Source organism: Salmo salar, chromosome ssa23, assembly GCF_905237065.1.
Source record: "Salmo salar chromosome ssa23, Ssal_v3.1, whole genome shotgun sequence".
Classification (NCBI taxonomy): Eukaryota; Metazoa; Chordata; class Actinopteri; order Salmoniformes; family Salmonidae; genus Salmo; species Salmo salar.
In genome coordinates, this window is record NC_059464.1 from 12,485,942 (window position 1) to 12,507,219 (window position 21,278).

The following is a 21,278-nucleotide window of genomic DNA, read 5'->3' on the forward strand; positions in this document are numbered from 1 at the left end:
AGCGACATCCAATCCGTTAAACAGAAAGACAGGAAAACAACATGACAGAAGAGAGCCTACTCAGCTCCTTGCTCTGGAAGATGGGATCAACACTGAGGTGTGTGATTCTGCGTGCATGTGAGCGCGTATGTGTGTGGTCAGTGTTCAGTGCAGACTCACGTGATAGTGTCGATCATGTCCAGGCCCATCTCCACACAGCAGTGTGCATGGTCTGCGTTGGGTTGGGTCAGACCTGACACACAGTAGTAACAGTCCCCCAGGATCTTTATACGCCTACAGTGGTTCTCCTAGAGAGAGAGGGGATAGAAGAGTGGGGGAGAGGGTAGGGGGGAGGGGGGCAGAGAGGGGGTGCAAAGAGGGAGAGGAGAGAAGGGGGGGTGAAAACAAAATGGAGAGGAAGAGAGAGGACATTTCATATTTGCCAATGCTGTTTTAACCAATCAGCATTCAGGATTAGATCCACCCATTGTAAAATTTGAATTAGTGTTCAGTTGAGTTTATTTTAGTCTGACACTGTAACCATTATTTTGTTAATTTGCTGGCTATATGAATCAGAATGTACTTTTTTGTAGCAAGGGTTATGGCAACCTGGAAATCAGGTTACAGGATTTGATTGAATGGGACCCAATCACTTCCACTGTGTGTCTAGAAATAATGACTACGACTTAATGTAAGAATGTAAAATATCAAAGAAGTGTGTGTGTGTCTGTGTACGTGCGTGTGTGTGTGTGTTTCAGGCCAACTCTAATTGCTCCGACATGCTCTTAAAGTAGAATCCCTCCCACACATTCTCACAGAGATGAGTTATTCGTCACAGAGCACAAACTCAACAGCATCAATAGCACTACATTTACATTTACACACACGCACGCACGCACGCACGCACGCACGCACACACACACACACACACACACACACACACACACACACACACACACACACACACACACACACACACACACACACACACACACACACAGGAGAGTGATGCATAGCAACTGCAGTGAGAGGGAGAGATGAGAGGAGAGCAGAGGAGAGGAAACTGGGAGGTCCAGTTTTGCGCTCACAGTAGAAGAAGGATTCTGGCATGGGAGGACATGAAAAATCACAACCTAGAACATTATCCCAGAGCAAGACAGAGAACCCTGTGTGTGTGTGACAGAGAGAGGAGAGAGACAGATAGAGAAAGAAATAAATAAAGAAATGCTATGTGGACCTATAGCGTTACACAGAGTGCCCTGACCTTACTCTTAATCTCTTTATTTAATGATCTCCCTTTCTTTCATCCTCCGTTTAAAACCACTCCATTCCTTTCATCCTCCATTCTTTAAAGGACACGAGAGAGCCTTCTATAAAGTCTCTCTCTCTCTCTCTCTCTCTCTCTCTCTCTCTCTCTCTCTCGTGAGAGGGATCATCCGATAAAAGAGTAAAGACAGTGAGAAAGAGGTGGGGAAAATGAAGGAGGCATGCTTGTGTGTGTATATTTGCATATTGTATGTAGCTCAGTAAGCCTGTCTAGAGCAGTGGCCTGGTAAAGCAGATTAGTAGTGTGATACGCTATCTATTGCCAGACTACTGTAATCATATTAATACTGCATGTGCCACGGATAAAAGCTCTCTCCCTCCCTCCACCCTACCAGCCACACACACGCACATGCACGCACACACACAAACACACAACACTCTCGTACTTCACCTCACCAACCTGGGAGAGAAGCAGAAAGGTCTGGGCACAGGGTTGGGCCTGGGGCGAAACACACAAACAGGCACGTGCACACACACACACACACACACACACACACACACACACACACACGCACACACAATATGAGGGAGGGACTCACTGTGGCCAGCTCGTCAAACTTCCCGAAGAGTTCGTTGAGGAGTTTGACCAGTTCCTGTGCCGTACACTGAGACGCCAGGCTGGTAAACCCCACGATGTCTGCAAACAGGATACTGGAGTGGCAGGGGTAGAGAGGGAGGGAGGGAGGGAAAAGGGGGGAGTGGAAGAAAGATGGAGAAAGATGGAACAAGGAAACACTTACAAACATTGCCCACTGGGCACACACTGGTTGAATCAACGTTGTTTCCACGTCATTTCGTGGAAATGACATTGAACCAATGTGGAATAGACGTCTGTGTGCAGTGGGTGATGATCTAAAAATATCTAGGTCAGGCCCAAGGACCTTTCTGAGTGACAATTAACATTCTTATCTTGTAGCGAGTGCCCACGTTTACTTTAAATTAGTGTACAGTCGAGTTGATTTTATTCTGACGCTGTAAACATTACTTTGTTGACGAATATGAACGTGCTTTCTTGTTGCTCAACAAACATGAGGTTTGATTTAAATGTGCCTTTAGTCCAATAAATGGGGAGGACGAGAGAGGACATAAAATTAATTAAATAATTTAATCTCTTCCTCCAGCTCTAAACTAGCCAGTGCTAGTTTAGTTTGAACAGTGTGCTAAAAGCCACTTATCCTCTGAGTTGTTTGTCGACAGCACAGATAGTTAGAACAACAAGGTGTTATAGATCTAATTCACTGTGAATATCTTCACCAGCCCTCGGCTCTAACACTAAGTGAATGTATGGATGGGAGTGTGAGAGAGAGTGACTTCTTCAGTAAGCCAGGGTGTGAGAGAGAGAGAGTGACTTAAGCCATAGTGTGAGAGTTACTTTTGGAAAAACCCTCCGTGAGCCATGACTATCTCAAATGTTGACGGTCTACGTCTCAGATGGCACCCTATTCCCTATATAGTGAACTACTTTTTGCAGCTTGGCTTGACTTGACTTGAAGGGTTTGGATATATGCAAAGCTGGGATCACAGCTCTGTCTATTTACAACTTCACTTCTGTCATTTCCCTTTGAACAGCACTATGTTGTGGGCCGTGTGTGTGTGCTTGTGCGCACGCTCTACCTATTTTGGAGAGGAGGAGGGGTGCAGAAGGTGGCGAAGAGGGAGTGGAGGAGGGTTAGAGGAGGGGGGCGAGGAGGGTTGGAGGGGGTAATAGCAGATCTAAACAGGGGTGCGATCATACACCTCTGAGTCACATCAAAAGACCTAAGCTGTGTTCAAATGCTCATACTAACCACACTAACTGTACTATTGTGAAGTAAATTGAGTATGTAGTATGCTTATTGGTCATGGTATGGATATACTTAGTATGCCAAAAGTTCCTGGATGTCGTACTAAATTTGGCAAAATACAAAGTATACAAGCAGTGGACACTATTTCCGTGCTTTTAGGGCCCATAATGCAATTCTTCAGAAAATGGGCATGGCTTCACAACATTTTCAGATTTTAAGAAAATGGCGTAAAATACGCAGCCGGCATCCGACGAGAGCGGATACAAATTCATTGCTTTAATTAGGACAAATGTTATGAAAATGTTGAGCAATATAATAATGTAATGACTTTTCAAATAAGTTACATTACATGATATGTTGGCTGACAATTTGTTAGCTACGCTATCCTTACGAACCACATAGCATTACAGTATATACATGACTAATAGCATTACTAATACATCGAACTTGTCAGGCAGTATATTAACTATATGCTATCTAACTAACTACCCAACATTTATTGATTTGATTATCGACGTCATTCTTAGCTAAGTGGTATAGTCGTTGTGAGTTCTCAATGGTCATTGTTAATTCTGGCTATCTACTCTGATTTTAGAGCACTCTTGTCTGAATGTGTCCGAGCGCAGAATATGGCCGGTGTCAGTAAACCTTGGCAAAAACAAGCGTAATTAAATTGTTGCCAGCAGTTACCAATGCTCTGGATAACATGAAAACAGCCTAACCAGCTCAGCTAGTGCGAGTAAAATGGTAAGCGTGAGGTGTTCTCTCATTTGTGTCTGTGAAGTAGCTAGCAAGACAGCCAACGTTAGCTAGTTAGCTTGGGTGCTTGACTGCCGTGGTGAGGTCAGAACGCTCGGATCAACCCTACTCCACGGCCAGAGAGTCCAGTGTACGCTCCGAGAGCGAAACTCTCTGAATTTACGAACGGACAATCTGACAACGCTCTGGATTTGAGCACTCCAGAATTTACAAACACACCCGATATCGTAAAATGTTTTGCTTACAATCTAGCATGGGTTTGCAGAGCAACAGCATCAACTTCCCGTAGACAGGCAAAGTGCTAGTACGCTCAACTGAAAGGATACCGTTTGTTTACAGTATACTAAAATTAACTAATAATATATGTTATGCAGTATACACTCATTAAGTATGTAGTATACAGTATGTTAGTATGGGTATTCGAACACAGCTCTAGATCCCCGAGATGTCACACCTTCACCATTTGCCACACAACACTGATTACTTTGAGTGTGTCAGTGTGTGCATGTGTGTGTGTGCGTATTTATGAACACTGCCTCTCCACTGTGGCAGGCAGGCACACAGACAGAGACAGACAGACCGACCACGGGAGCTGAAGCTGTACCCTAGCTGGTTGGATGACAGCGAAGGCTGTGTTGCTCCTTCACACTGACAGTGAGTGGGAGGTTTACAGAGCTGTAGGTGTCTGGTAGGGAACCCCGCAGGGTAGGCAAATACACGTAACTGCCAAAATAAAGGAAAAGCCAACATAAAGTGTCTTAATAGGGCGATTGACCACCACGAGCCAGAACAGCTTCAATGCACCTTGGCATAGATTCTACAAGGGTTTGGAACTCTATCGGAGGGATGCGACACCACTCTTCTGCAAGAAATTCCATCAGTTGGTGTTTTGTTGACGGTGGTGGAAAACACTCAGTGAACACTCCATAATCTCCCATAAGTGTTCAGCTGGGTTGAGCGCTGGTGACTAAACTATCAATGGTATATGGTTTTCATGCTCATCAACCCATTCAGTGACCACTCGTGCCCTGTGGATGGGGCATTGTCAAACTATGGGACCGTAGCCATGGCAGGCAAAATAATGGTCTGCCCAGCATTTTTGTACATCACCCTAGGCATGATGGAATGTTAATAACTTAATTAACTCAGGAACCACACCTGTGTGGAAGCACCTGCTTTCAATATACTTTGTCTCCCTCATTTACTCAAGTGTTTCCATTATTTTGTCAGTTACCTGTTTGGCACCATATGGCACCATATTCCCTATATAGTGCACTACTTTTGACCAGGGCCCATAGGGAATATATAGGTATTATACAACGGGTGGGTCTAATCCTGAAATCTGATTGGTTAAAACCCCATTCCAGCCAGTATCTATTCCGCAAGTTACCACCGGCTAAATCTATGAAAAAATTCCTATTTACTCTGTTCCATCTGACTGCGCAATCCACTGTCTCATCAGCCCAGCCAGGCATTTTATAAACTGGATCTCCACTATAAAAAGCATCTACACATTGTCTCACATTTATTTTAGACTAACATTTACGTTTTCAACAGCGGAGATTTGTATAAACAATGCTGTGTGTCTCGCCGACATTTGCAACATTGTTTCAATATTCAAATTCAATCTCCAGCTGTCCCATAGTAATGAACGTGTCGGGAGTCGGGATGAGACAGACAGGCAGCGTTTCTCAGCCAGTCGAAATCAGGAATATATACAAAGAAATGTAAATTGAAAATGAAACAAAGTGCAGCTAGTTTGCAGTCTTCCAGCTTCAGTTTGAAGTGATTGTGTTAGCCATTTTGTTGTCTAGCTCCTCTGTCCTGACGAGTGAGCACATTCCTATGCCAGGCGAAATCGCACGACATTTGCTTATTGTTATGGATGTGTGATCTCATGTGATAAATCATGTGATAACGTGACATGTGAGCACATGAAAACATGATCTCATGTGAAATAAACATGATAACATGGGGATGCAAAATTTCAACATGTGATACCATGTGAAATGAAGGCAGTTGGAGGGTAGGCCGCTAAATGTATTTTTTTTCACCTTTATTTAACCCTGTAGGCCAGGTTCTCATTTACAACTGCGACCTGGCCAAGTTAAAGCAAAGCAGTGCGACAAAAACAACAACACAGAGTTACACATGGGATAAACAAACGTACAGTCAATAACACAATAGAAATATCTATATACAGTGGGTGCAAATGTAATAAGATTAGAGAAGTAAGGCAATAAATAGGCCACAGAGGCGAAATAATTACAATTTAGCATCAACACTGGAGTGATAGATGTGCAGATGATGACGTGCAAGTAGAGATACTGGGGTGCAAAATAGCAAAAAAAAGAACAATATGGGGATGAGGTAGTTGGGTGGGCTGTGTACAGGTGCAGTGATCGGTAAGCTGCTCTGACAGCTGATGCTTGAAGTTAGTGAGTGAGATATAAGTCTCCAGCTTCAGTGATTTTTGCAATTCGTTCCAGTCATTGGCAGCAGAGAACTGGAAGGAAAGGCGGCCAAACTAGGAGTTGGCTGTAACGGGGTGAGTGCCTGGTTGCCGGGAAGTCAAGCGCAGGAGAGCAGAGATGGGTGATAACAGGAGAACTTTAATATACACCCTGGCCCAAAGGCACAGGCGAGACAGCACAAAGCACAACCACGGTAACATGAACCAGATTAAATAAAACAAACAAACCTAGGTTTGAAACAAACCTAGCGCAAGCCAGCCTGTAGCGTAACACCCTACACAAAGAACAATTCCACACACAGACATGGGGGAAACAGAGGGTAATATACATTTAGTCTGATGAGGGAATGTGAACCAGGTGTGCGGCGATGGCTAGAAGACCGGTGACGTCGACCGCCGAACGCCGCCCGAACAAGGAGAGGGACCGATTTCGGCGGAAGTCGTGACATTGGCTTTGGGGATGACCAGTGAAATATACCTGCTGGAGCACGTGCTACGGGTGGGTGTTGCTATGGTGACCAGTGAGCTGAGATAAGGCGGGGCTTTATCTAGCAGACTTATAGATGACCTGGAGCCAGTGGGTTTGGCGACGAATATGAAGCGAAGGCCAGCCAACGAGAGCATACAGGGCGCAGTGGTGGGTAGTATATGGGGCTTTGGTGACAAAACGGATGGCACTGTGATAGACTACATCCAGTTTAGTGTTAGAGTTTTAGTGGCTATTTTGTAAATTACATTGCCAAAGTCAAGGATCGGTAGGATAGTCAGTTTTACGAGGGTGTGTTTGGCAGCATGAGTGAAGGAGGCTTTGTTTGCGAAATAGGAAGCCAATTCTAGATTTAATTTTGGATTGGAGATGCTTAATGTGAGTCTGGAAGGAGAGTTTACAGTCTAACCAGACACCTAGGTATTTGTAGTTGTCCACATATTCTAAGTCAGAACCGTCCAGAGTAGTGATGCTAGTCGGGCAGGCAGGTGCGGGCAGCAATCGGTTGAAGAGCATGCATTTAGTTTTACTAGCATTTAAAAGCAGTTGGAGGCCACGGAAGGAGTGTTTTATGGCATTGAAGCTTGTTTGGAGGTTTGTTAACACAGTGTCCAAAGAAGTACCCCCTGATCTAAAAGTCCTTACCTCTCACTGAGCCAAACCAGTCTCAGTCTATTTTTGAACTTCATGTCATTTAACAAAGACAAGATGACACTGGGTGAAGAACAAGACGACCATCAAACTCCCTGCCGCTCGCCAGTCAGACAGCCTGTTGTTGTCATAGCTTCACTTACGTACGTACCTGACGTTGTCATGACGCTGGATGTAGATCTTGTGAAAGATTCTCTCGGGCGGCTTCAGGAAGTCTTCCTTCATCTCCATGGCAACATTCCTGGGCAACAGGCTCATCAGGAGGCGCTCCTAAAGCAGGAGTAGCCGATAGAGAGAGTGGGCTGGGTTAGAGGTCATATATGGAAAAGGAAAAAGTCCTTACCCACTCATTATAAAGAGCATGCATCCCAAATGGCATTCTATTCCCTATATAGTGCACTACATTCAAACAGAGCCCAGTGGGTTATTAAAGTACAATATATATACTGTACAGGTAAGTGCCAAAATAAAGGAAACACTTGAGTAAATGAGGGATACAAAGTATATTGAAAGCATGTGCTTCCCGACAATTGTGGTTCCTAAGGTAATTAAGCAATTAACATCCTTGCTTAGGGTTGTATAAAAATGCCCAGTTCCCATTATGTTGCATACCAAGGCTAGAACAAAAGATCTCAGTGACTTTGAAAGAGAGGTCTCAAATGAGCATAGGGGGTTTGAGAGTGTGTGTGTGTGCCTCAGTCACCAGATCTCAACCCAATTGAACACTTATGGGAGAGTCTGGAGCGGTGCCTGAGACAGCATTTTCCACCACCATCAACAAAACACCAAAGGATGGAATTTCACGTGGAAGAATGGTGTTGCATCCCTTCAATAGAGTTCCAGACAGTTGTAGAATCTATGCCAAGGCCCATTGACACTGATCTGGCAGCTCGTGGTGGCCCGACGATCAATTAAGACACTTTATGCTGGTGTTTGCTATTTTTTGGCAGTTACCTGTATATACAGTCGCCATACAAATCTTTGTTTCGTAAATTTCCCCCAAAGCTATGGAACCTTCAGAAAGTATTAATTCTCCTTGACTTATAGTGTTACAGCATGAATTCAAAATTGATTAAATAAAAAATTCTCACCCATCTACACACAATACCCCATAAAGACAACTTGAAAACACGTTATTAGAAAATGTTGCACATACATTCACACCTATGAGTTAATACATGTTGAATCACCTTTGACAGTGATTACAGCTGAGAGTCTTTCTGGTTAAGTCTCTAAGATCTTTCCACGACTGTATTGTACAGTATCTGTACATTATTCTTGAAAAAATTCTTCAAGCTCTGGTAAATTGGTTGTTGATCATTGCTAGACAACCATATTCAAGTTTAACTATAGATTTTGAAGCAGATTAATGTCAAAACTGTAACTAGGCCACTCAGGAACATTCAATGTTGTCTTCGTAAGAAACTCCAGTGTATATTTGGCCTTGTGTTTTAGATTATTGTCATGTCTCCCAGTGCCTGTTGGAAAGCAGACTGAACCAGGTTTTCTAGGATTTTGCCTGTGCATAGCTCTATCCCTAGGCCTTGCCGATGACAAGCACACCCATAATGTCACGTATGCTCTCTCTCCGGTGCTCTAGGTCGCCATGCTCTCGCACCTCAGCTGGATCGACAGGTTTCCACGCCTTAGCAGAGGTGACCGGTCCGCTCCTGATCCCCGGGATCATCATCTTGGTCGGCGTCCTGCGGTTGGAGCTGCGCGTCGGGGAGTGTCACGTGTGCTCCCTCTCCGGCTTCTACGTCAGCAGGCTGCTCATTATGGTGCACACCTGTCACCATCGTTACGCGCATTATGACACTCACCTGGACTCCATCAGCTCCTTGATTACCTGCCCTATATGTGTCACCCCCTTTGGTTCTTTCCCCAGGCGTCATTGTTTCTGATTCTTGTCTGTGTGCTGTTAGTGTTTCTTGTTTTGTATTATGTTGTGTTCATTTATTAACCTGTCTGGGCTAGGGAGCAGTATTTTCACGGCCGGATGAAAAACGTACCCAAACAGGTTACTACTCTGGCCCAGAAACTAGAATATGCATATTATTAGTAGATGTGGATAGAAAACACTCTGACGTTTCTAAAACTGTTTGAATGGTGTCTGTGAGTATAACAGAACTCATATGGCAGGCAAAAACCTGAGAATAATCCATGCAGGAAGTGGAAAGTCTGAGAATTGTAGTTCTTCTTTTGATTCTCTATCGAAGCTACAGTGTCTGTGGGGTGACGTTGCACTGCCTAAGGCTTCCATTGGCTGTCTAAAGCCTTCAGAAAGTGGTTTGAGCATTTTCCCGTCACTGGGTAGATAATAGGAGCTCAGTTACTGAGTGGTCTGCCTGGCAACAATGGGATTGGACATGCGCGGTCACGCAAGCACACCGTTCCTTCTTTTTCTTCTTGAATGAATATGCTATTGTCCGGTGGGGAATATTATCGCAATTTTACGTTACAAATACCATAAAGATTGATTTTAGCCTGTTAGGGCTAGGGGGCAGTATTGACACGGCTGGATAAAAAACGTACCCGATTTAATCTGGTTACTACTCCTGCCCAGTAACTAGAATATGCATATAATTATTGGCTTTGGATAGAAAACACCCTAAAGTTTCTGAAACTGTTTGAATGGTGTCTGTGAGTATAACAGAACTCATATGGCAGGCAAAAACCTGAGAAGATTTCATGCAGGAAGTGGCCTGTCTGACAAGGTGTCGTTCTTCTTGTCTCTGTTTATTGAAGAGTGAGGATCTTAGCTGTAACGTGACACTTCCTACGGCTCCCATAGGCTCTCAGAGCCCGGGAAAAAGCTGAATCGCGGCTTTGCAGGCTCTGGTTGAAAAAAAGTAGCGCGTTTGGATAGTGGCTGGTTACAGTACTGTGAGACTCAGGCGCGTGCCCGCGTCGACCGAATGCTTTGTTTTCTTTCCTCTGTTTACCTAAACGCAGATTCCCGGTCGGAATATTATCGCTTTTTTTACGAGAAAAATTGCATAAAAATGGATTTTAAACAGCGGTTGACATGCTTCGAAGTACGGTAATGGAATATTTAGATTTTTTTTGTCACGAATTGCGCCATGCTCGTGACCCTTATTTACACTTGGGATAGTGTCTTGAACGCACGAACAAAACGCCGCTATTTGGATATAACGATGGATTATTTTGGACCAAACCAACATTTGTTATTGAAGTAGCAGTCCTTGGGAGTGCATTCTGACGAAGAACATCAAAGTAATCAAACTTTTGTAATAGTAAATCGGAGTTTGGTCAGGGCTAAACTTGGTGGGTGTCTAAATGGCTAGCCGTGATGGCTGGGCTATCTACTCAGAATATTGCAAAATGTGCTTTCACCGAAAAGCTATTTTAAAATCGGATATATCGAGTGCATAGAGGAGTTCTGTATCTATAATTCTTAAAATAATTGTTATGTTTTTTTGTGAACGTTTATCGTGAGTAATTTAGTAAATTCACCGGCAAGTATGCTAGTTCTGAACGTCACATGCTAATGTAAAAAGCTGTTTTTTGATATAAATATGAACTTGATTGAACAAAACATGCATGTATTGTATAACATAATGTCCTAGGTGTGTCATCTGATGAAGATCATCAAAGGTTAGTGCTGCATTTAGCTGTCTTCTGTGTTTTTGTGACATTATATGCTAGCTTGAAAAATGGGTGTCTGATTATTTCTGGCTGGGTACTCTGCTGACATAATCTAATGTTTTGCTTTCGTTGTAAAGCCTTTTTGAAATCGGACAGTGTGGTTAGATTAACGAGAGTCTTGTCTTTAAAATGGTGTAAAATAGTCATATGTTTGAGAAATTCAAGTAATAGCATTTCTAAGGTATTTGAAAATCGCGCCACGGGATTACACTGGCTGTTAAGTAGGTGGGACGATTTCGTCCCGCCTAGCCCAGAGAAGTTAAACAGCTTTTGACATGCTTCTAAGTACGGTAATGGAACATTTTGACTTTTCGTCTCTCGTTCCGCGCTCGCGCGTTATGCCTTTGGATAAGTGATCTGTACGCAGGAACAAAACGGAGGTATTTGTACATAAATATGGATTATTTAGAACAAAAACAACATTTCTTGTGGAAGTAGCAGTCCTGAGAGTGCATTCTGACGAAGATCAGCAAAGGTAAGAGAATATTTCTAATACTAATTCTGAGTTTAGGTTGCCCTGAACTTGGCAGGTGTCTGAATAGCTCACCGTCATGGCTGAGCTATGTACTCAGAATATTGAAAAATGTGCTTTCTCCGTAAAGCTATTTTAAAATCTGACACAACGGTTGCATCCAGGGGTAGTCTACCTATAATTCTTTAAATAATTGTTATATACTTTGTCAACGTTTATGATGAGTATTTTTGTAAATTGATGTGCACATTCACTGGACGTTTTGGTGGGAATACATTTTCTGAACATCACGCGCCAATGTAAAATGATGTTTTTGGATATAAATATGAACTTTATCGAACAAAACATACATGTATTGTGTAACATAATGTCCTAGGAGTGTCATCTGATGAAGATCGTCAAAGGTTAATGCTTCATTTAGCTGTGTTTTGGGTTTTATTGACAGATGTCCTTGCTTGGAAAATGGCTGTGTGATTATTTTTGTCTATGTACTTTCCTAACATAATCTAATGTTTTGCTTTTGCTGTAAAGCCTTTTTGAAATCAGACAATGTGGTTACATCAAGGAGAAGTGTATCTTTAAAATGGTGTAAGATAGTTGTATGTTTGAGAAAGTTGAATTATGACATTTTGTTGTTTTTGAATTTGCCGCCCTGATATTTCACTGGCTGTGTCCCGTAGGTCTAGGCCATAGAAGTTAGAACACTCACTCCCTGAACTTGCTTCCCGACTCTCAGCGCACATCATTACACATAACATGATTTTCACAAAATGTATCCGCTATAATTTCTTACAACCGACAACAACTTTTGAACATCAGATCGGCAATTACTTAACTAAATTCCGGCTTCAATTTTGACTTTAATTCATCTGCCCTCGGCTCTTTCTGTAATTCTGACCCAATTTTCAGGCTACCCAAGGGGAAATGCTGACGTTACAGAGGCAAGTGAGGGGGGATCCTGGCGAGATTAAGGCAAAGGGAGAACTGACCACCTCTTCCCTCCATTCTTCTGGTACAGTCACTTGATTGTAAGATTGATGACCTCCGATCGCGGATTTGTTACCAACGGGACTCTGAAAACTGCAATGCCCCCGTGCAGAAACTGAGGTCCATACAGAAATGGTTTGTCGAAGTCAGTTGGATCTGACAATTACTCTTGATGGTTGTACAGTCGTCTCAAATAAAATACCTCAGCGTTACTCTGGACCCTGATCTCTCTTTTTACGAACATATCAAGAATATTTCAGGGACAGCTTTTTTCCATTTTCGTAACATTGCAAAAATCTTTAATTTTCTGTCCAAAAATGATGCAGAAAAATGTATCCATGCTTTTGTCACTTAAAGACTGGACTACTGCAATGCTCTACTTTCCGGCTACCCGGATAAAGCACTAAATAAACTTCAGTTAGTGCTAAACACGGCTGCTAGAATCTTGATTAGAACCCCAAAAATGTGATCATATTACTCCAGTGCTAGCCTCTCTACACTGGCTTCCTGTTAAGGCTAGGGCTGATTTCAAGGTTTTACTGCTAACCTACAAAGCATTACATGGGCTTGCTCTTACCTATCTTTCCGATTTGGTCCTGCCGTACATACCTACATGTACGCTACGGTCACAAGACGCAGGCCTCCTTAGTGTCCCTAGAATTTCTAAGCAAACAGCTGGAGGTAGGGCTTTCTCCTATAGAGCTCAATTTTTATGGAATGGTCTGCATATCAATGTGAGAGACGCAGACTCGGTCTTGACCTTTAAGTCTTTATTGAAGACTCATCTCTTCAGTAGGTCAGGTGATTGAGTGTAGTCTGGCCCAGGGATGTGAAAGTGAACGGAAAGGCACGGGAGTGACGAACCACCCTTGCTGTCTCTGCCTGGCCAGTTCCCATCTCTCCACTGGGACTCGCTGCCTCTAACCCTATTACAGGGGCTGAGTCACTGGCTTACTGCTGCTCTTCCATGCCATCCCTAGGAGGGGTGCGTCACTTGAGTGGGTTGAATTACTGACTTGATCTTCTTGTCCGGGTTGGCGCCCCCCACGGGGGAGGTCTTCATGGGCTATACTCGGCCTTGTCTCAGGGAAGTAGGTTGGTGGTTGAAGATATCCCTCTAGTGGTGTGGGGGCTGTGCCTTGGCAAAGTGGGTGGGGTTATATCCTGCCTGTTTGGCCCTGTCCGGGGATATCGTCGGACAGGGCCACAGTGTCTCCCGACCCCTTCTGTCTCAGCCTCCAGTATTTATGCTGCAATAGTTTGTGTTGGGACTAGGGTCAATCTGTTAAATCTGGAGTATTTCTCTTATCTGGTGTCCTGTGTGAATTTAAGTATGCTCCCTCTAATTCTCTCTCTCTTTTTCTCTCTTTCTTTCTCTCTCTCTTTCTCTCGTCTGTCGGAGGACCTGAGCCCTAGGACCATGCCTCAGGACTACCTGACCGATGACTCCTTGCTGTCCCCAGTCCACCTGGTCATGCTGCTGCTCCGGTATCAACTGTTCTGTCTGCGGCTATGGAACTCTGACCTTTTCATTGGACGTGCTATCTTGTCCCGGACCTGCTGTTTGGAATAGAGGTCGACCGATTATGATTTTTCAACGCCGATACCGATACGGATTATTGGAGGACCAAAAAACAAATGATACCAATTAACCGGACAATTTTTGTATTTATTTATTTGTAATAATGACAATTACAACAATACTGAATGAACACTTATTTTAACTTAATATAATACATCAATAAAATCAATTTAGCCTCAAATAAATAATGAAACATGTTCAATTTGGTTTAAATAATGCAAAAACAAAGTGTTGGAGAAGAAAGTAAAAGTGCAATATGTGCCATGTAAGAAAGCTAAAGTTTAAGTTCCTTGCTCAGAACATGAGAACATATGAAAGCTGGTGGTTCCTTTTAACATGAGACTTCAATAATCCCAGGTAAGACGTTTTAGGTTGTAGTTATTATAGGAATTATAGAACTATTTCTCTCTATACGATTTGTATTTCATATACCTTTGACTATTGGATGTTCTTATAGGCACGTTAGTATTGCCAGTGTAACAGTATAGCTTCCATCCCTCTCCTCGCTCCTACCTGGGCTCGAACCAGGAACACATCGACAACAGCCACCCTCGAAGCAGCATTACCCATGTAGAGCAAGGGAAACAACTACACCAAGTCTCAGAGCGAGTGACGTTTGAAACGCTATTAGCGTGCACCCGGCTAACTAGCTAGCCATTTCATATCGGTTACACCAGCCTAATCTTGGGAGTTGATAGGCTTGAAGTCATAAACAGTGCAATGCATTGCGAAGGGCTTCTGGCAAAACGCACGAAAGTGCTATTTTGAATGAATGCTTACGAGCCTGCTGGTGCCTACCATCGCTCAGTCAGACTGCTCTATCAAATCATAGACTTAATTATAACATAATAACACACAGAAACACGAGCCTTAGGTCATTAATATGGTCGAATCTGGAAACTATCACGTTTATTCTTTCAGTGAAATACGGAACCGTTCCGTATTTTACCTAACGGGTGGCATCCATTAGTCTAAATGTTCCTGTTACATTGCACAACCTTCAATGTTATGTCATAATTACGTAAAATTCTGGCAAATTAGTTCGCAACGAGCCAGGCGGCCCAAACTGTTGCATATACCCTGACTCTGCGTGCAATGAACGGAAGAGAAGTGACAATTTCACCTGGTTAATATTGCCTGCTAACCTGGATTTCTTTTAGCTAAATATGCAGGTTTAAAAATATATACTTCTGTGTATTGATTTTAAGAAAGGCATTGATGTTTATGGTTAGGTACAGTCGTGCAACGATTGTGCTTTTTCGCAAATGCGCTTTTGTTAAATCATCCCCCGTTTGGCGAAGTCGGCTGTCTTTGTTAGGAAGAAATAGTCTTCACAGTTCACAACGAGCCAGGCGGCCCAAACTGCTGCATATACCCTGACTCTGTTGCAGAGGTGACACGTTTTCCCTAGTTAAAATAAATTCATGTTAGCAGGCAATATTAACTAAAGATGCAGGTTTAAAAATATATACTTGTGTCACGGCTGTCTAGGACCAGTGGAGATGTGGAATCAGGAGCAGGAGACAGAGGGCCGGAGCAACTGTGTTTTAATAATAATAATTGCAAACGCAATAGCCGTAGGGCACAGGGCGCGTGGCGAAGTCCGCCAGGGGAAAACACATTCCCAAAATAAGCGCACGGGGCGCAGCCCGGCAATATAATGGACAATAACAGCGAAAGAACAGCTTACACTCACAATTGTCAGGGGTGGACAATAAACAATCCCGCACGAGAACCCCAACTGAAAATACACACTAAATAACCCCCCACTAATGACAAACACAAAACCAAAAGACACAGAAACAACGATCGGTGGCAGCTAATAGGCCCGGCGACGACGACCGCCGAGCACCGCCCGACCGAGGAGGGGCGCCACCTTCGTTAGATACTGTGTCAGTACCCCTCCCCTGACTGGGAGCCGCGCGCCGACGCCGGCCTCGGGGACGGCCCGCAGGGCGAGGCGCCGGCCGATCCGGACGGCGACGGTGGAATTCTTGTAGCATAGGTGGATCTAGAATGTCCGCCGCCGCAACCCAGCACCTCTCCTCCGGACCGTACCCCTCCCAGTCCACGAGGTACTGCAGGCCCCCTACCCGACGTCGGGAGTCCAGGATGGCTTGGACTGTTTACGCCGGGGCCCCCCCGATGTCCAGGGGGGGCCGGGGGACCTCCAGCACCTCATCGTCCTGCAGTGGACCAGCTACCACCGGCCTGAGGAGAGACACATGAAACGAGGGGTTAATGCGGTAATATGAAGGGAGTTGTAACCTGTAACACACCTCGTTTATCCTCCTCAGGACTTTGAACGGCCCCACAAACCGCGGACCCAGCTTACGGCAGGGCAGGCGGAGAGGCAGGTTCCGGGTCGAGAGCCAGACTCTGTCCCCCGGATTATAAATCGGGGGCGTCACTGCGGTGGCGGTCAGCGGTCAGCGCTGTCCTTGTGTCGTTCACCAGCCCTCCTTAGGCACTCCTGGACACCATTCCAGGTCTCCTGAGAGCGCTTCACCCATGCCTCCACCGCAGGAGCCTCCGTCTGGCTCTGTTGCCATGGCACCAGGACCGGCTGATACCCCAATACCACCTGGAAGGGTGACAGGTTGGTAGAGGAGTGGCGCTGAGAGTTCTGGGCCATCTCAGCCCATGGCACGAACTGTGCCCACTCCCCTGGCCGGTCCCGGCAATACGACCGCAGGAACCTGCCCACATCCTGGTTAATGCGCTCTACCTGCCCATTACTCTCGGGGTGGAACCCCGAGGTCAAGCTGACCGAGACCCCCAGCCTCTCCATAAACGATCCCCACACCCTGGACATGAACTGGGGACCCCGATCAGATACGATGTCCTCGGGCACCCCATAGTGCCGGAAGACATGGGTGAACAGGGCCTCCGCGGTCTGCAGGGCCGTAGGAAGACCGGGCAAAGGGAGCAGACGGCAGGACTTAGAGAACCTGTCCACAACGACCAGGATCGCCGTATTCCCCTGGGACGGCGGGAGATCCGTGAGGAAATCCACCGAGAGGTGAGACCAAGGCCGCTGTGGAACGGGGAGGGGCTGTAATTTCCCTCGAGGCAGGTGCCTAGGAGCCTTGCACTGAGCGCATACCGAACAGGAAGAGACATAACGCCGAACATCCTCAGCCAAGGTGGGCCACCAGTACCTTCCCTTCAGGCCCCGCACTGTCCGTTCCACCCCAGGATGACCCGAGGAGGGTAGAGTGTGGGACCATCGGATCAGGCGATCGCGAACACCAAGCGGAACGTATTTCAGGCCCACGGGACACTGCGGTGGAGTGGGTTCTGACCGACCCGCCCGCTCGATGTCCGCATCCACCTCCCATACCACCGGTGCCACCAGACAGGGGGCGGGAAGTATGGGAGTAGGATCGATGGTCCGCTCCTCGGTGTCGTAGAAACGCGACAGTGCGTCAGCCTTCCGGTTCCGGGAACCTGGAATGTACGAGAGGGTAAAGTGAAACCTCGTAAAAAACATGGCCCACCTTTCCTGACGAGGATTAAGCCTCCTCGCTGCCCGAATATACTCCAGGTTACGGTGGTCGGTCCAGATGAGAAAAGGGTGACGTGCCCCCTCAAGCCAATGTCTCCACACCGTCAAAGCCCTGACCACGGCTAACAGCTCCCGGTCCCCCACATCATAGTTGCGCTCCGCCGGGCTCAGCTTCTTAGAAAAGAAGGCACATGGGCGGAGCTTCGGAGGAACGCCCGAGCGCTGCGATAGCACAGCTCCTACCCCAGCCTCGGACGCGTCCACCTCCACTATGAATGGCAAAGAGGGGTCCGGTTGCGCCAGGACGGGTGCGTTGGTAAACAGAACCTTCAGACGATGGAAGGCTCTGTCCGCCTCTGCTGACCATCGTAGCCGCACCGGCCCCCCCTTCATCAGTGAGGTAATGGGAGCCGCCACCTGGCCAAAACCCCGGATAAACCTCCGATAATAATTAGCGAACCCCAAGAACCGCTGCACCTCCTTCACAGTGGTTGGGGTTGGCCAATTACGCACAGCCGTCACGCGGTCACACTCCACCTCCACCCCCGAGGTGGAAATGCGATATCCTAGAAATGAGACGGCTCGTTTGGAGAACTCACATTTCTCAGCCTTGACGTATAGGTTATGCTCCAGCAGCCGCCCAAGCACTTTACGCACCAGGGACACATGCTCGGCGCGTGTGGCGGAGCAAATCAGGATGTCATCGATGTACACCACCACACCCTGCCCGAGCATGTCCCGAAGGACCTCGTCCACAAAGGATTGGAAGACAGCGGGAGCGTTCTTTAACCCATACGGCATGACGAGGTACTCATAATGGCCCGATGTGGTACTAAATGCGGTTTTCCACTCGTCTCCATCTCGGATACGCACCAGGTTATACGCGCTCCTGAGATCTAATTTCATGAAGAAGGGCGCCCCGTGAAATGACTCCACTGCCGTAGCAATGAGAGGTAGCGGGTAACTGAAACCCACTGTGATAGCATTTAGACCTCTATAGTCAATGCACGGGCGCAGACCTCCCTCCTTCTTCTTCACGAAAAAAAAGCTTGAGGAGACGGGGGACTTAGATGGCCGAATGTATCCCTGTCTCAAGGACTCTGTGACGAATGTATCCATAGCCACTGTCTCCTCCTGAGACAGAGGATACACGTGACTCCTAGGAAGAACCGCGTCGGCCTGGAGGTTTATCGCACAATCCCCTCGTCGATGGGGGGGTAATAGAGTCGCCTTCGTCTTACTGAAGGCGATAGCCAAATCGGCATACTCTGAGGGAATGTGCACGGTGGAGACTTGGTCTGGACTCTCCACCGTAGTCGCACCGATGGAAACTCCTATGCACCTACCTGAGCACTCCCTCGACCACCCCGTAAGAGCCCTCTGCCTCCACAAAATCTGAGGGTTGTGCGTGGCTAGCCAGGGGATTCCCAGTACCACCGGAAACGCTGGGGAGTCAATGAGGAACAGGCTGATACGCTCCTCATGACCCCCCCACGTCTGCATAACCAGTGGCACTGTGACCTCCCCTACTTGGCCTGACCCTAGCGGTCGACTATCTAGGGCGTGCACGGGGAAGGGGTGGTCCAGCTGAACCAGGGGAATCCCTAACCTCTTCGCTAACCCACGGTCCATAAAACTCCCAGCTGCACCTGAATCAACTAGTGCCTTATACTGGAAGTGAGGGGAAAAATCAGGAAAACAAACGGAGGTGTACATGTGGTCGACAGGGGGCTCTGGGTGTGGCTGGTGCGGACTCACCTGGGGGGTCGAAGTAGTGCTCTGCCTGCCCTCCGAACTCCCGGGGGGGACCTCTCCAGCACCGGTCCACAGTGTGTCCTCTGCGCCCACAGCGGGTGCAGGAGAGACCCCCCCCTCCGGTCCTCCTCGACGCAGCCCCCCTATCTCCATGGGCTGTGGAGCGGGAGGACTGGGAGGCAGAACGAACAGGCCCCGACTGGAACGTCCCCGGGAAGCCAGCAGGTTGTCCAGTCTAATGGACAAATCCACCAGTTGGTCTAGGGTGGAGGCGTTGTCCCTACAGTCCAGCTCCCGGCGGACGTCCTCGCGAAGGCTACACCTATAGTGGTCTATAGGCCCGCTCGTTCCACCCCGATCCAGCGGCGAGAGTCCAGAATTCCAGGGCGAAATCCTGAGCGCTCCTCGTCTCCTGTCTCAAATGGAATAGCCGCTCACCCGCCGCCCTGCCCTCCGGGGGATGATCGAAAACCGCCCGGAAGCGGCGGGTGAACTCAGGGTAGTCGCCCCGAGCCGAGTCTGGGCCATCCCAGACCGCATTGGCCCATTCCAGGGCTCGACCCGTGAGACACGAGACGAGGACGCTCACCCTCTCTTCGTCGGGGGGGGGGGGCGGACGGTCGCCAGGTATAGTTCCAATTGGAGCAAGAACCCCTTGCACCCACCGGCCATCCCATCGAACTCCCGGGGAGGAGCAATCCGGATACCGCCGGCGCCCGCTTCAGGGGGTGTGTGTAGGGGCGCAGGGTGAGGGACCGGAGCTGGTCCAGCTGGGGAAGCACCTCTCTCCCAGTTCTCCAACCGGGCCAACACCTGGTCCATGGCCGAGCCTAGGCGGTGGAGGAGGCTGGCGTGTTGAGAGACCTGCTCAGCCATGGACGGCGCTTCTGCTCCTGCTGACTCCATAGTGGTACGGGATTCTGTCACGGCTGTCTAGGACCAGTGGAGAAGTGGAATCAGGAGCAGGAGACAGAGGGCCAGAGCAACTGTGTTTTAATAATAATAATTGCAAACGCAATAGCCGTAGGGCACAGGGCGCGTGGCGAAGTCCGCCAGGGGAAAACACATTCCCAAAATAAGCGCACTGAAAAAAAGCGCACGGGGCGCAGCCCGGCAATATAATGGACAATAACAGCGAAAGAACAGCTTACACTCGCAACTGTCCTGAGTGGACAATAAACAATCCCGCACGAGAACCCCAACTGAAAATACACACTAAATAACCCCCCACTAATGACAAACACAAAACAGGTGCGGGATAGACAGACAAAACCAAAAGACACAGAAACAACGATCGGTGGCAGCTAATAGGCCGGCGACGACGACCGCCGAGCGCCGCCCGACCGAGGTGGGGGGCGCCACCTTCGTTAGATACTGTGACAACTTGTGTATTGATTTTAAGAAAGACATTGATGTTTATGGTTAGGTACAAGTTGGAGCAACGACAGACCTTTTTCGCGAATGCGCACCGCATCAATTATATGCAACACAGGACAGGCTAGATAAACTAGTAATATCATCAACCATGTGTAGTTAACTAGTGATTATGATTGATTGATTGTTTTTATAAGATAAGTTTAATGCTAGCTAGCAACTTACCTTGGCTTCTTACTGCATTCACGTAACAGGCAGGCTCCTCGTGGAGTGCAATGTAAAGCAGGTGGTTAGAGCGTTGGACTAGTTAACCGTAAGGTTGCATCCCCAAGCTGACAAGGTAGAAATCTGTCGTTCTGCCCCTGAACAAGGCAGTTAACCCACCGTTCCTAGGCCGTCATTGAAAATAAGAATGTGTTCTTAACTGACTTGCCTATTTAAAAAATATTTATATTAAAAAAAAATAATAATC

General features: G+C 46.9%; 1 protein-coding gene across 1 annotated transcript in view; it reads right to left on the reverse strand.

The window, feature by feature from the left end:
• LOC106584068 (adenylate cyclase type 1) overlaps positions 1 to 21,278 on the reverse strand; it is an 80,153-nt gene that overhangs the window by 40,228 nt on the left and 18,647 nt on the right. Inside the window, exons 3-5 of the mRNA XM_045706355.1 lie at positions 7,611 to 7,729; positions 1,845 to 1,956; positions 160 to 287 (exon numbers count right to left, since the gene is read on the reverse strand). Coding sequence (XP_045562311.1) covers positions 160 to 287; positions 1,845 to 1,956; positions 7,611 to 7,729 — 359 coding nt within the window. The remainder of the gene's footprint in view (positions 1 to 159; positions 288 to 1,844; positions 1,957 to 7,610; positions 7,730 to 21,278) is intronic.